General features: G+C 56.1%; 1 protein-coding gene across 1 annotated transcript; it reads right to left on the reverse strand.

Annotated features, from left to right (window-relative positions):
* Nucleotides 1-70: 70 nt before the first annotated feature.
* On the reverse strand, nt 71-14,870 carry SAMD14 (sterile alpha motif domain containing 14). The gene is made up of 10 exons (XM_031469663.2): nt 14,465-14,870; nt 10,782-10,836; nt 6,196-6,362; nt 5,558-5,846; nt 4,740-4,827; nt 4,575-4,649; nt 4,303-4,462; nt 2,944-3,063; nt 2,702-2,857; nt 71-1,909 (listed from the first exon to the last, which is right to left on the reverse strand). The coding sequence occupies exons 2-10, from the start codon at nt 10,822-10,824 to the stop codon at nt 1,754-1,756; spliced, it is 1,254 nt and encodes a 417-aa protein (XP_031325523.2). The 5' UTR covers nt 10,825-10,836; nt 14,465-14,870; the 3' UTR covers nt 71-1,753.
* Nucleotides 14,871-15,753: the final 883 nt, after the last annotated feature.

Below are 15,753 nucleotides of genomic sequence, written 5' to 3' on the forward strand. Positions count from 1 at the left end.
TCCATATGTACAAACACACGCAGTCTGCAGTCCCTGTGACCAACACAGGACGTGCTCCAGGCACCCATCGCAGCTCAGGACACGACACACACATGCCACAGGTACAACAGCGGCTGTCACCATCCATTCAGAACACTTGACAGTGCAGCACCCAGTGATCGGCCTGTTGCCCCACACACACACTTGGGGCCCAGCCCAGCCCCCAGCTGGGGCAGACTGAAAGGTCTCTGGCACATCGTAAGCGTTTATTGAAATAAACTGAGTAGTGCCTCCCCCTCCACATGCACGTGGGCACTTGGATAGCTCCTGGTGGCTTCAAGGACCTGGGAGCTTTCCACCCTCCCCACCAGCCCCTCCTCTGGGCCCAGATGGTTCTGGTGCCCCCATATCTCAGTTCCCTGCTGAAGCCCCTCTCCCAGAACAGACAGTAGAGAGGAAGGAGGAAGGGACTGAGACCCAAGGATGGGGTGGCCCTCAGGTCACAGCCCCTGGGCAGGAATGATGAGAATAGGCATGCATTGGGGCCTGTCTACCACTCCAGGCAGATGGGAGGAGGTGGAGGGATGTTTCTCATCAGAGGCCCCCAGCCCTACTGGTAACTCCGGCCAGTGCTCCAGAAGGTGGGCTAGCTGCTGGCCAGCACCATACCTGGATGCTCCCTCCCTACAAGGACAGATGCCATGTCTGCAGGGATAGACTCCACCCCGACCCCTCCTTGTGTCCCGCGGACCAGAGCCTGCACTGTCTGCCAGTTCTGGAGCCCACTGAGGCCCCAGTGGGGACAAGGACAGATGGGAAGGGTGAATGAACCTTTCCAATTTAGTGACTTCCAGGGGACCTCCTAGATTTTGCCTCTGCCTGGCTAGGGTGCGGATTCACCAGTTCAGTACTGCCTAGTCATTGGTAGGTGGTGTCCTCAGTCCCCATCAGCTCCCAAGTTTACTTTGTCCTCAGGGAGGGCGCAGGCAGCCTCTGAGGGAGCAACAGAAGTGGGCAGGGCTTGAAGAGTGGGTCAAAGACCAGGCTTTGAATGGGCCCTGGGAGGGGCAGACCTATAGGGGTGTCATCTCACCACTGAGACCCACAGGACAGGGAAGGGGAAAAGGAGGAGCTTTTCCTCTTCCCTTCCTTCTAAAGTCCTTGCAGAGGTGATGTGGGATAACCATGCTGCTTTCTCTGCTCTCCTGTTGAGGAGTGCAGACTGGGAGTCTACCCTGAGTGCAACCAACTTGCCGCAGTGCCCAGCGGCCTCCCTGGGGAGCAGACCAGAGCTCTCCCAATACCCAGTCACCCTGGAGGGTTGGAAAGGAACTACTTTCTCTACCTGCTCCTGCAGGGATGCTCAGCCTACCTCTCTGAGCCCAGGGCCTCTGGAAAGCAAGCAGGCCTCCTAGTTCACTGGCTGCCCCAGCACCACCTTGGCCTGAGGGCAGAGGGTCAGAAGGAGTCAGGTGCCTCTGGGCTTCCAAACTTGATTCTGCCCTGGCTTCTCTGCCCATAATCTGCCACGTCCCCCAGGAACCCTATGCCAAACAGTTCTTTAAATGGGATTTATGACTGGGCACTTTCCCTGGGGTCTCCCTTTCTCAGGGACCTGGGTCCAGACAGATGACAGGGTGAGAGGGCGTGTTCCTCCTGAGAGCAAGGGGCCTGACCAGCCCAAGCCTGGTGCCCTGGCCCTGCCTCCCAGGGTGGCCTGTGCCCGTGGGGCCCAACAGCTGCCCGTGCCGGGTGCCAGCGCCTCCCCGCCCCCCTAGCTCTTCTTGGCCTCCTGCTCCCTGCGCCGGAGCTTCTCACGCTGCCGCGCAGCCTTCTCCTGGGCCTTGCGCTCCTTCTCAGCGGCCGCCGCCAGCTCCTTCAACTTCCGCTTCACTAGCGCCCGGTCATGCGAGTTGCTGAGCCCCAGGCTCTGGGGGAGGAATCCAAGGGTGAGGGAAAGAGCCCCAACCCCCCTGGCCAGCCCAAGGTGGCCCAGGTGGATTCTGGAACTCAGCCAGGTCGCCACCTCCCAGACTCACTGATGGATCAGAGCCCTCAGGGCAGGAATTTGGAATGGGAGTGGTTGGGAGAGAGAAGGATGGAGGGTTCCAGGCCCTTTGCCCCTCCCCTTCCTCTACTCAGGATTTCAGCCTTAGCGTGACCCTGCCTGACCCCCTGAGACCCAGAGATGGGGAGCAACGTGCCCAAGGACACACAGCTAGTCAGTGGCTAAGGCCCCTCCCCACTCCGGAGACTTCCTGGGAGACCCTCACCACTGCTTCCCCAAACAACTCAGCAGAAGGTGCAGAACAGGCCAGAAACCTCCCAGCAGAGATCAGCGCACCCCTAGCCCCACCACCCCGCCCACTTCCCTCCCACAACCACCAGCCTCCAAGACTGAGAACCAGATGAGCTGACCGGGGGAAACTCCTTAAGAGTCGAGAGTCAGAGGATATGATAGTCTGAGAGGTCAAGGTTAACCTGGAGACTTGGGCTGGAGCTTGAAAGTCAAACTGAAGAATTTGGCTGGGGTCACACTGGGGACTCCAAGTTAGACTCGGGGGCCCATCACAGAGTAAAGATCAGGCCAAGGGCCTTGCCTAGAGGTCAGAGGTCAGGGCAGTGGTCTTAGAGGGAGCGGAAAGGTCAGGATGAGGGGATCCCAATCCTTGAAGTTTGCCTCAGGCTCCGGCTGCATCGGGGCCCTTCCACTCAGACCCACCTTAAGTTTGCTTCCGTCCAGCTGCAGTAGCTGCGGCCCATCCACCTGCCGTGCAGCAAACTCAGCGGCATACTGCTCCAGGTTGAGGCTGTGCAGCCACTGGCCTACCTGCTGACTGGTCCAGTGGTAAACAGTGGGGAGAGGTTCATCCAGGAACTGGGATGGAGACCAAGGAGAGTGAGCGGGGAAGACGTGGCGTGTGCCCTCATACCTGGCAGAGTCAGAGGTCAGGGCTTGCTTACCTCATCCGAAGACTGGGACAGTGTGTGGTAGGGGTAGGAACACTTGGTCGCCTGCCGGGGACCACTGGGGATCTTGGGGCTGCTGCTGGGGGGTGTGGAGTCATCACTCAGGGTGGATTCCTAGAAGGGAAGGGAGTGCATTCCACTGAGGAGTGCGCTGAGGAGAGCGCTCACCTCTAAACCCAAGGGAGTCACCCTTGACCCGCCACCCTCACCCAGATGGAGCTGATGTCCAGGCTTGGCACCAGGCTCAGTGCCCCTGAGCACGAACCAGGAACTGGAGGACACAACTCATGGGAGGCATCAGGGTCTGAGGCCTCAGGGAGGATGTGGGGCTAGAACTGAGCCAGGCAGAGTAGTTAGCGGGAATGGAGGAGGTCAGACTAGGTATCGCTTCCTAGATAGCTGACCGGGGTTCCCCAGGCGGGGTCAGATGTCCCTGTCTTGCACCTCCCCTGTGGCCTCTAGCACCCTGGCCTATAAATGCCTGGTTAGAAGTCCTTGTCCCCACTGGACTGTGAGCTCTACAAGGGCCTGGGCTGTGTCTGTTCACCATGGTATCCCCAGGGCCCAGGCCAAGGGAAGGAAGAAAAAGGGAGAGATGGAAGGAGGGCATGGGAGGAGGGATCCCCTTCTCCCCTGAGTTCCCAGCTTTCTGATCTCCTCTGCCCCTGTGGCACATGAGTAACAGAACGACAACAAGCGTAGGCTGAAGGACATAGGGCCTGGCACCTAAATCCAGTTCGGTCTGTGGGCAAATCCCTTCTCTCTGGACCTGGATTTGCTCATCTGTACAGTGGGGGCGAGCGTGCCTGCCCTCCCTACTTCACTGAGCCTTTGTGAGAGTAAAGCAAAAACATGCATTTGGAGTTTTGTAGACCGTGGAGCCTGGTGAACAGAAGCAGATGCTCACTGTTGCTTCTGTTACGTGGTATCATTTCTCCCAAAGGGTTGTGAGCTTTCTGAGCACTAGCTAGGTTGGGGTCCTGTTCACCTGTTTCCCCCAAGCCTCACTGCATGTATGTAGCTCAGCTCCTAAGACAGGACGTGGGGCTAGAACTGAGCCAAGCAGAAGTTAGCAGGAAGACAGGAGCCCCCAGGCTGCATGTATAGTAGGGATGATGGTGCTCAGTGATGTGTGTGGAATGGAAGCAATGAATGAACTACAACATATGAATGAGTGAGCAAGTGAGTGTATGAACTCAAGAGACTGGATGAATTAACGAATCTCTGAATGGCTCCATGGATGGACAAATGGACTCCAGGGATGCCTGGTCGCAGCCCAAGCTGGGGTGAAGTATGCTGTTAAGCCACCTGAGTCGAGGGGCCCGTATGGGGGCTAGAAGGCCATGGACTCACCTGAGAAGCTGACTTCTTAGGGCTGAAGCCCTCGTGTTTAGGGGAGCAGGCCGGGGAGGTGGTGCTGCCAGAGGACGCCGAGCCCTTGCCACTGTCTGTGAACCAGGAAAAGGGCAGGAACGGGGAGCCCCCTGATCTGCTGGACCCCTCCACCGACTCCCTGTGGAGAGAGCACCCTGCGTGGGTGTGGACACCAAGGCGAGGGCCAGGGCCCGGGCCCACAGGGAGCCATGGGCAGAAGCTACGGTTGAGGGGCTGTGGGTGCCTCTTACCTGCTGCCCATGGACAGGCGGTTGCTGCCCTTCTCCTTCCGGCTCTTGCTAGTGGATGCTCGGCGTAAGGTGACCCTGTGGAAAGGGCAAGAGGGAGGGGGACAGTGCTGCCCCCTGTGCTACCCCCATTCCCAAACCTTTTGTTCTGGCCCCTCCTCCACTCACCCCAGGTCCAGGAACTTTCGGCGAGTCTTCTTATCCAGGCCAATGGTAGGGCTGGCGGGCTCAGGTGGGCTGGCATCCCGGCTGTCATCTTTTGAGGAAGAGAAGGAAGGAAATAGCCCATGTGGTGGCTTGTCTGCCTCCTTCAGCTGCCAGTGAGGTGGTAGAAATTCTCTTGACTTAGAATCAGGCAACCTGGCTCTGGCGCCCTCCACTAGCCGTGTGATCTAGGACAAGTCATCACCTCTCTGAGCTTCCTGCATCTCAAACATGGGGATAGTAACTGCCTATTTCATGGAACCTAACAGGATGTTGATGACAGCCTTATACAAAGCATAAATCACTCTGAAAAAGGAGGGACCACTACTCCACTGTTAATTTTATCATGGCCAACTTTTAACCAATTTCCAATCATGGCTCCCATGTCACATCCTCAGAGAAGCCTTCCAGGATGCTCCCAACTGGTTGCTTTCACCCTGATACATGTTCTCCTGCCCTGCTCACTGTTTCTCGCGTAGCACTTACTACACCTTGTAAACATATATTTAATTAACGGATAAATTGGTTTCTTCCCCCTCTAAACTATAAGAAATTATTCGTTTCTTCCCATGAGGACGAGGACTGCATCTGCTTGCTCTTTTGTGTGTCCCAGTGTGCAGCAGTGTCTGGCACCTATTAAGGCGCTCAGGAAACGAGTGAATGAACCGTGGCCTTCCCCCACCCTCCCCCAAGCCACCCTGTCCCTCGGGTCGGCCATGCGTGCACTCCGGCGCCCACCCGACCGCTTGCCGGCAAGGGGCGCCGCGCCGGCCGCCGCTCACCTTCGCTGTGCGGCTCGGCGCGGGGGTGGCGGCGCGCGAAGCTGGGCGAGCTGTCGGACGAGGGCGCCGAGCGTGGCGGCGAGCACGAGGCGGCGGCCAGGCCCTCGTGCGAGGCGGTGTTGTGCAGGGGCCGGTAGCGTGTGCGCGGCGAGGGCGGCGGCTCGTCCTCGTCCAGGCTGCGCCGCAACCCAGGAGGCTCCAGACAGAAGGAGCCCCCGGCCGGGGACCCTGGGCTCGAATGCAAAGGCGAGCGCAGCCGGTGCAGAGGGCTCCCGCAGCCGTCGGTCACCTGGGGGAGGGGCAGCTGCTCACCGCCAACCCGCCTCCCCTTTCCCCCGAGGGGAGCCGGGACTCCTAGGTCCTTCTGGGGCCTGGAGGGAGGGTTTCTTCGTGGATCCTGCCTCCTTCACTTACTAACTGTGTGACTGTTAGTGAACCTCTCAGAGCCTCAGTTTCCTCATCTGGAAGATGGGGATAATACCTTCCTTGAGAAGATGAAATTAGCCAGAAGTGAACTACAGCTATTATTTTTTAGCCTTATTAGTCAGAAGTCTGGGGGTGTGGTTTCCCCGGAATTGTGGTTTGAAGGGATTATCCAGGGGCAAGAAGGGTGGGTGGGTTATGTGGATTGCCCCAACCTTGCCTCCGGGCCCATCGGAGCCTTCACCATCCTCTGCAGAGCTGGCACTGTCCCGAAGCCTCGAGCGGGAGGGCCGGTGTCTCCGGCCCTTAGCCAGTAGTTGGGCCCGGGCCTTGTGTAAACTGCTGTCCAGTCTGACGGTCTCTGGTACAGCCAAGTCCAGGTCTGCAAACCGGGGGAGTGGGGCAGAGACCAGACACATGAGGACAGCAAGCCCAGAGGCCCACCTCAAGCGGCCACCTGCACTCACACCCAGACATTCAACAAATGTCTCTGAGTGCTGGGCACTGGGAGTACAGATGAGATGGAAAACCAGGTCTCTCACAGTCTCCTGGGGAGCTGGACACGTCTGCTCATATACACAGCAGCGTGATGGAACCACTCACAGGCACAGAGGAGGACAGGGCGGCTCTGTTTGGATGAGTTGGAGGAAGAACCACCAAAACTGGGTCTTAAGGTCTGGACAGGAGTTTATAAGAAGAGGTTGGCAAGACTGGTACATGACATGCTGGGAAATAGGGAGGCTGGGGGCAGGGGCGGGGCACCTCCAGGGCAACGGGAGGGCAGGTTTGTGGAGGGAAGAACAGGAGAATGAGGCCTGAGAGAGCACGGTCATCATGGCTACTGGTGAAGAAGTGTCAAGTACACACCAGGATGTACATACATCACCTCGTCTACTCAAAACAGCCCCTGGACTAGGGACAGCTATTACGCACATTTTACAGTGGAGCAAACTGAGGGTCAGAGAGCAGTGGTCCAGGATTTGAGCCTGGCTAGTCTAGCTTCAGGGTCGCACTGAGACAGCACTGCTGAGCATCTAGAGTGCTCACGGTTGAACTGGAGCAGAGGGACCCCCCACAAGCCAGTGGCAGCAACAGAGAGGAAAGCCCACAGACCCCGAAGCCTGTCTCTCCCACCCTGGGTTCCGTGGCCCAGGGCTAGGTCCTGGATGAGGACAGGGAGGAAGAATATGCAAACCTAACGGATCATGCCTAAACCCTATAGAGTCATTTGCTCCACGTGAGAACTCAGCCTTCGCTTTGCAGTGTCCCTGAGCTTGCCACTGGGAGTCTCCAGGCAGAAAGGTTTCTTCCCAGACCTTAGCATGGGTTGAGACCTTTCTTCACCACTCTGTCCACCATGATCTCAGGGATGCCACCCCAAAACTCATGCCCGCCCTGCTTTGCCTGCTCCTCTTTCTCTTGTCTGCAGACACCCCCTAAGCCATCCCAGTGGCTGGACTACCACCCATGTCTATTTCCAGCCTGATCCCTCCCCTGAACTCCAAGCCTGGGCACCTCAGCACCTGCCAGGGAACTTGCCAGGTCAAAAGCACCCAGGCACCGCAAACTCAGCCTATCAAACAAACCCACCAACTTGCCTCAAGTGGATTCTCCATCCCCTGGCTCAGTGAAAGGCCCCTGTCCACCCAGTCACCCCACTCAGACAGCTCTGAGCTACCTTTCCCTCAGACCAGACCCGGTTGGTAATTCATGAATCCATCTGCCTATGTGACACCCCCACTTGGATGTCCAATTGGCATCTTTAACCCAGATGTGAAAATTGGACCTCTGCACTCCCCAAGCTGCTCTTCATAGTCTGCCCCTCTCGGTGAATGGCAGCTCCATCCTTCCAGCTGCTCAGGTCAGACCCCTGAAGTCACCCTTGACTCCTCCCCTCCCCTCCCACCCTACAAACTGATCCACCCACAATTCCTGTTAGTTCTACTTTGGAAATATATCTAGACATACTGAAATATTTATGGTGAAATGACATGATGTTTTGGATTAGGTTCAAAATAATCCAGAAGACTAGGAAGGGGATATAGATGAAATGAGACTATCCGTGAGTTGACGATTGTTGAGGTTGGGTGATGAGTACATGGGCGGATGATGGAGTACATTGTGCTAGTCTCTCTGCTTTTGATTTCCCACAATAAAACACTGTTTACAGGTGTCTGTGTACACACGCTTACACACATGCATACATGTGGGGAGAAAGAGGAAGGGAGGGGAGAGGGAGAACTCACAGCACCCCTGCTCTAGGTCACCATCACCTCTTGCCTCGATTATTACAAATCCTCCCAGTGAGTCTTTCCTCTGCCTCCCTTTCCCATTTACAGTCTATTTTCAACACAGCAGCCAGAGTGATCCTGGTAAAACATGTCAGCTTGTGTCACTCCTCTGCTCAGAACCCTCCAGTGACCTCCATCTCACACAGAGCAAGAAGCCTCCAGACTCAGGCTGTTAGGTGACTCTCCCCGACTCTCCCCATCTTGCTTCCTCCACTCCAGCCACCCTGGCCTCCAGGCTCTTCACACAAGCCCATCCTGTGCCTCAGGGCCTTTGCATTTCCTGCAAGGCCCTTGGCACAGAATTCTGCATGGTTCTCTCTCTCACCTCCTTCAAGTCTTTGCTTAAAGGCTTCCTCTCATCAAGGACTCCCCTGACCCCTCAATTTAAATACCCCCAGAACCCCCACTGCTAATTTTTTCCTGTATCATTTATCATTCTCTAGCATACCATTTATTTTACTTATTTAATTTATTGTCTCTCTCCATCCATTAGAATGTCAGCTACAGGAAGGCAGAGTTTTGTCTATTTTGTTCATTGCTCTAACATAGGCATCAAATAGTGTGTGTGTGAAAGAGACTGTGTGTGCATGAGTGTTATAAATGCTTTACAACTACTATTTCATTGAAAACTACCCCCAACCCAAGGAGGAAGAGACTCCGGGAATCCCCAGGGCAGCCTGAATTTCCCTGAAGGTCTATGAAGAGCAGGCCAGGGTTATAGGGAGTCTGGCTCCGAGACTTGGTGTGTAACTAACCAAGCTCGCTCTACTGCCTCTGAGGCCGAGATGGGAGCGACACGTGAGTCCAAACTCTTATTTTACAGATGGGGAAACTGAGGCTCAGAAAGGGAAGTTTGGCCCAGAGTTCAAAGGGACTTAAGGACAGCAGGCAGGTCTCTTGGCCAGAGCTCTCGCTGCTCAGGGGGCTGTGGCGGAGGGTGAACTGATGGGCACCCTCTACCCGTCCAGCACCGGGCTGGTGCCCAGCCACTGGGGCCAGGGGGATGGGCCCTTTGCACCTGGATCTGGGCCACATCAAGACCATGGTCTTACCTTGAGGGGCTAGGGAGCAAAGGGACTCCTAAGTGGCTTGGGGGATTTTCATGCAAAGTGGGGCCAGCCTCTCCTCCAGTCCCTTGCTCTACTGGGCCCCCCTCACCTCCTTCCATCCCTCTCCCATCTCTCTTTCCCCCTGGGAGTTAGCCCGGCCCTGGGCAGTGGGAAGCCATGAATATTTAATTGTCTTTCTCTTCAGGAAGCAGGCCAGGCGAGCTGCTACCTCAGCAGGTCCAGGAGAAGGAAAACAGGAAGGTTTGGGGTGTCGGGTGAGGGGATTGGAAGCTGAAAAGCCCAAGGACGGGGTAGCTCACCTCTGTCAGGCCAGGGGTCAGGCTGGGCCTGGATGGGGTTGGAGAGACTCAGTGTCTGAGGCCCAGAGGCAGTTCAAGGCTGGGGGAGTCCCCAAGGCAAACCCTTCACTCCACAGGCCCCGGGGAGACCGGGGAAAGCAGCGTTCCCCAGGAGCCGGGAGGGGGAAGCCACAGTTCCAGGCATTGCCAGGGCTTGTGGCTGTCACAAGGGAGAATGGGGTGAGTGGGGGAGGGGGAGGAGGAGAGGGTAAGGAAGGTGGAGATGAGAAGGCTGGGGAGGAGAAGCTGGGGGCCCCATGGCATTCGGCACATAGGAGCCCCTCCCGGCTGAGTTCTTTTAAAGCCTGCACATACAGTACCGGCTTTCTGTCTCCACCTCTCCCTCATGTTCCTCCCTATTCTTTTGCCCACTGACTCCTCCACCAAATCCAGTCAGGAAACAGCCTTTCCACCCCAGTGCATGCTGGGAACTCTGCCCCATCAGTGGTCTTTCTCTAGTCTACACAATAGAAAGACTGCAGCGGGTAAGTGATGGTGCAGGAGGTGTGTCCATGCACCCCAGTGTGTACAGAGGGTCAGCCTAGGGGTGCTGACGCTGAGTGTGTGTTATGCATTTTTTATTTTCTTGCACACTCATCACTGCAAGGTAAGTTCCCTTATTTATGTGACTTGGAGGTAATGTGTGTCAGCTGTGCTAGGGGATCCAGGTGTGCAGCACAGTGACTGTGAGCAGGGAGGTAGGCAGTCGGGATTTCTAGTCCTCGCTCTGCCACTAACCTGCCCTGTAACCTTTAAAGCAAAGTCATTTCCACACACTGTGTCCTTGGCTCACTGTCTGCAAAATGGGCACACTTCTTAGCAGTATTGTGAGGGTTAAATAATGCAGCACATGTGAGATGGGGGTGCTAACCTGGTACCTGGCCTGAGACAGGCACTTGATAATGGGCATCCTTATTATTATTGTTGTAGTTGGATATCACTCAGACAATGGTGACAAAGAAGGCCACAAGACACACACACACACACACACACACACACACACACACACACACACACACACACACACACACACGACTCCAAGGGACTCCTCCCTCCCAATGCCCAATAGCCTTGGCTAGAGATAGAGCCAAACTGAACTTACCGAAAACCTCATCCGCAGGTTCTCGGAGCTTTGAAGAAGCCATGACTCAAGAGAGCTGAAGAGGACAAGGGAAGAGAGAAAAAGACCTGGATAAGAGGTTCCATTTGGTGGAGGGAGGCAAGGGAGGTGCCGATGACCACCAGCTCTGGGCCTTCTGGCCTCTCATCTTCCCTTACAACTCTCCCTCTGGCCCCTGGAAGAGAAGTCATCTGAACCATACCCCAGATGTGGGGTTGGGGCAGGAGGCAGAAGCAGAAGGGTAGGGGCAGAAGCAAGTCCAGGGTGTAGACACAGGCTGAGTCCTGTGGTCCGGGTTCAAGCTGATTTGCTCCACATGGGTCATGGAACTTCCCCCTTCACTGTCTTGGGCCTTTCCATCATTAACATTCCCTAAAACTTTTAATCATCATAAATTGTCCAACATCAAATTTGGGAGAAAACTTGGAGATGATTAAATCCAATCCTCTCATTTTACAAATAAAGAAGCAGATGAGAGAATGACTGACCTAAGATCACATAACAAGTTAATGGCAAAATCTGAATCAGAACCCAGTCTCTTCCATCTGCTCATCTATCTCCCTCCCTCCTTATCCATGCACCTACTTGGCCATTCACCCATCCATTCATTCGCCCATTCATCATCCATCCAGCCAACCGTCTATCTTTCCAACCACTCATCCAGCCAACACCCAGCCCCACCCAACCATCCACCCATTTTTACATCCATCAGTTTATACCATCCATCCATCCATCTTCCCATCCATCACCCAGTCCTGCCTCCCCCGACTCCCATCACTGGTGTGCTCACCACCTGCCTTCCTGAACATGAGCTGTTCAGGAAGCTGGCATCATCAGCAGGGCCACTGTTTTCTTGACAAACTCACAGTTCTCACAGTTCTCACAGTTCTCGACAGACTCGCAGATGCAGAAGGGTATGAGAAGTACTCACAGCAGAACAGTGGATAGCCAAATCTCTGTGATGCGTCAAATTTGTTCTGGGAAGACGTATGGATGGGTAGGGGGTTTGTTTTGTTTTGTTTGTGGGAAACAAGAAAGGAAGGGCAGGTGGGGAAGCAGGATAGATGTAGCTGAAACAATTCGGGCAGGCTTCCTAGCAGATGTAGGATTGCAGCATCCCTAAACCAAGGCCTGCGGGTTAGAGGGGAAGGGGAATGCCAGATGAGGGGAGAGAGCGGAAGCTCAGGGGCAGGGGCACACTGCAAGGTTGGGACATGATCTCTAATTACTTCTTTTTTTTTTAACGGAGGTACTGGGGATTATCTTCATGCCTGCTAAGCATGTGCTCTACCACTGAGCTATAACCTCACCCTCTCCAATTACTTCTAACGCTTAGGTCCCCATAAGAAGGGCAGGGCACTGGACTAGGCCATACCCTTGACAGTTATAGGGAAGCTAGGCCACATGCCTGCTGGGTTCTTTTCCAACTCTCCTCTTCTGTTATTACATAGATGTCATCTCATTGTGAGTTGGCCAGGCTTGGCGTTCTTTGTATCCCCACTTTACAGATAGGGAAAACTGAGATGCAGGAGATAAGAGGCAGAACTCAACCTTGACCCCAGTCTCCTGCCTGTCAGCTCTATCCTGGGTGGTAATCTGCAGTCCTGAAGGCTGCTCATTAGAAAGGACATTCCTAGGAGAAGGGACAGGGGTCAAGGGAGGAGAGCAGCTCCGTACTTGCTAGGACTGGATAAGCTTCAAAACTACCCCCACCCCAGGCTGGAAGCAGGAAATGAGCTGCATGAAGGGGCCTGGGATATGGGCCCTCCAAGAACACTCCTACCATTCTTGAACTCTGGGTGCTAGTAACAAAGAAGTTCTAGAATCTCTCTTCCTGTCCTGAAGAGGCCAGTGGGAAGAGAGGCTACCCCTAAGAACGAACCAGATTCCCTCATTCAATCGCAAAGCCTCATCTGATCAGGATCCAGCTTCCACCTCCTCCAGAAGACTGTCCTAGATGGCTCTCCTTCCTCTTATTTGTCTACATAATTTCTAAATCCACCCTCCCCCACCACTAGGAAATGAGTAATTTTTCTTATTTCATTGATTCCCTAGCTAGGTCATATCTCCCCCACATGAGATGAGAACTCCAGGAGAGGGACCAGTATCCCCATCAGACTAGGGACTCCCTGATGACAAGAAATGCCTCTCCCATCAGAAGGGAGGCTCCCCCAGGGCAGTAGCAGTGCTTCCTCCCTTAGTCGACCGACCAGAGAATGGAGAGCCCTGGTGTTCTTTATTCAAGGTCCTAGTCTAGGGTGGAGACTCTCTTGTGGATGTAGTCCTCTTTCAGTTACCCTCTGGGGTGAGCTGGAGCTTCTAACTCACACCAGCGCCCAATCTATCCTGAGTCAGCACAAATTGAATCTTTCTTTCTCACCCTTCAACAACTAACTCCCTGGGCTGTGTATGGGGGGGGGGGGGCCCTCCCTACACTGTCCCATGGGAAACTCTGGGAAGCATCACATCAGGAGGTCACCAGGCCCTTCCCACCCAACCCCTCCTTCTTCCAAAACTGCATCTTGGAAAATTAAACAACCCTCATTTACACTCCTACAACACTACTCATCCCCGCTCCCCCCCCCCCACACACACTCATCCACACACATTCAAAGCAGGTAACTGCGGCAAGGTGGAAATGAACCTATTTTCTGGACACAGTCTGGGCTCGGACTCTACCAGGCCAGAGTCCACTCCTTCCTCCCAAAACTTCCTCATTCCCAGAGGAGGAGACGGAACACCAACAACCTTTGACCCTTCTGTGGGAGAAAGGGAGGCAGGTGAACTCCTGGGATCCGGGGAAGGAGAAAGAGAAAGAAAGGGGGCACAAACCCTGGAGAGGGAGTGGGGAGCAGGTCAGAGACAGGTTGGTGGAGAGTCCATTCACAGAGCTGCAGAGAGGAGGAAGAAAGAGCAAGAGAAGAGCCTGGAGCTGTGGGGCCAGGGGACACAGCAGTAGAGACAGGGCTCCAGCAGCCCTGAGTGAGGCCCAAGGGAGAGGTGGAGAAGACGGCACCAGCTGCCTGCCTGCCAGGACAGGGGCGGCCCCTGGAGGGGCAGGAAAGAGGAAAGGGGCCCTGGAAGAGAAGGAGCCCAAGAGAGAAGTGCAACTGCGAAAGGAAAGCTCAGGGAGGGATGGACGGCAGAGGAGGCAGTAGGCGAGGTAGGCGAGGCAGTGTGGAGCTAGAGAAAGTGGTGATCCCCTCCCGTAAGGCCCAGGCTGGGGGCATCTGGCAACAGTCGGATCCTCCTCCAAGCACCGCTGGAAATGGGGTGGGGTGGAGGACAGGGCACATTCTGCACTCCCAGGGCCCCTGTCCCTCAATCAGAGCCAAGTGGCTAGTTTCCGTCCAATCCATCAGTCCAACTCTGCACCAGACAAGATGGAGTTAAGCTCTCCCCCTCCCCCAACACCAGTTTTTTTAAAAAATTAATTTCTGCGGGCGGCGGGCAGAGGGAGAGGATTAGGGACACAAATCCTATCTCCATCCCGTCCCCTGACAGCCCAGCACCCCAGCTCCAGGCGGCCCCCCTAGGGATAGGGAAAGAAAGGCCCTTGTCGCTTCTCCCCAACCAATCCCACTCCGGGTCCCACCGCGAGCCCAAGTGATCCCCAGCTCCGCTTCCCTATCCACCTCGGGGTCCTTGGGGTCTCGGCCTCTCACCTCCAGCATCTGTCATCTTCAGCGTCCGGCGCCTCGGGAACCCCTCAGGCCCATGGTGCTGGGGGCGGAGGCCAGGCGGGAGATGGGTGAGGGACTGTCACCCCGGCCGCGGGGGGCTCTGGGCTGGCTCCATCCACTCCATCCCGGGAGTAAGGGTAGGGGTTGGCGAGGTGGGTCCTGGAGTCGGAGGGTATGTGGGGGGAGTGGAGTTCGGAGAGAGAAGGAGAAGGTTTGCAGGAAGCAGGAGGTGCGGCGGGCGGGGCTGGACCAGGAGACCTAACGGGAAGATGCTCCGTGCGTGTGTGAGTGAGAGAGAGAGAGAGAGAGAGCGCGCGAGAGGAACGACCGCCCCGCCCGCTCGCCAGGCCCAGCCGGACGCGGGGTCCCCCGCCTGGCAGGCGGATACTCGTAGCGTCGTATCCGCGGGGATCCGCTGGGTTCACCGGGGAAGGGGCGATGCGGGGGCGCGTGGCGGGGAGGCCAGGCGCCCGGGAGACAAAGAACGGGAGGGAGGGAGGGGCGGACGCGGCGGGAGTACAGGGGAGGGAGGAGGCGGCCCCGCGCCGAGGCCGGGCGAGAGGATTCTAGCTGCCGCTACTCCTCGGCCGGCCGGTGGCAGTCGGGCAGGTGGGAGCAGACAGAGAGGTGGCCCCATCTTAAGACCCACGGGGCTTCTGACTCCTCTGCAAGATCTGTGAGGGTTCCTGATTCAAGCAGTCAACAGAGCAGTCGGGTGTGCCGAGGCCCAAGGGAACCAAGGGAAACAGGACCCATCCGGTGTAGGCCCTCGGGGCTTGTGGCTTTGTCAGGGTGGATGGACAAGTCCGGGGGCCCTAAGGAGCCCTGGTGCTGTAAGCCCTGGTTCACAGAGGACACTTCAGCCCCGGGAGAGCACATTGGAGGGCACCCAGTCTGCGGGCTGGGAGGGCAGTGTGTGTGTGTGGAAGTGATCCAGGAGGATTCCTGGAGGAGGTGATGTGCTGGCTACTTCAGGCCAGGGAGGGCAGATGTGTTAGTGGCGCTTGGCTGGGGGTGCGCGGTGCAGGAGAGTTAGGGGATGGATGTGTCAGAAGTGGGGTAGTGGTGAAGGGAGGGCTTGCACTTTATCCTACCAGCCTTAGGGAGAAAAGTAACAGATGAGGGAGGGGCTCAGATTTGCATTTTAGGACAAACCCCTGAGCTCCTTGGAGAAGGCAGCCTGAAGGCTGGGGCATCCCTCAGGAGGCTGTTGAGAGGTGGTGGGGGGTGGGGGTGGGGGAATGAAGATCTATGATCACAATAAGAACTAC

This window comes from Camelus dromedarius, chromosome 16 (assembly GCF_036321535.1).
Source record: "Camelus dromedarius isolate mCamDro1 chromosome 16, mCamDro1.pat, whole genome shotgun sequence".
NCBI lineage: Eukaryota > Metazoa > Chordata > Mammalia > Artiodactyla > Camelidae > Camelus > Camelus dromedarius.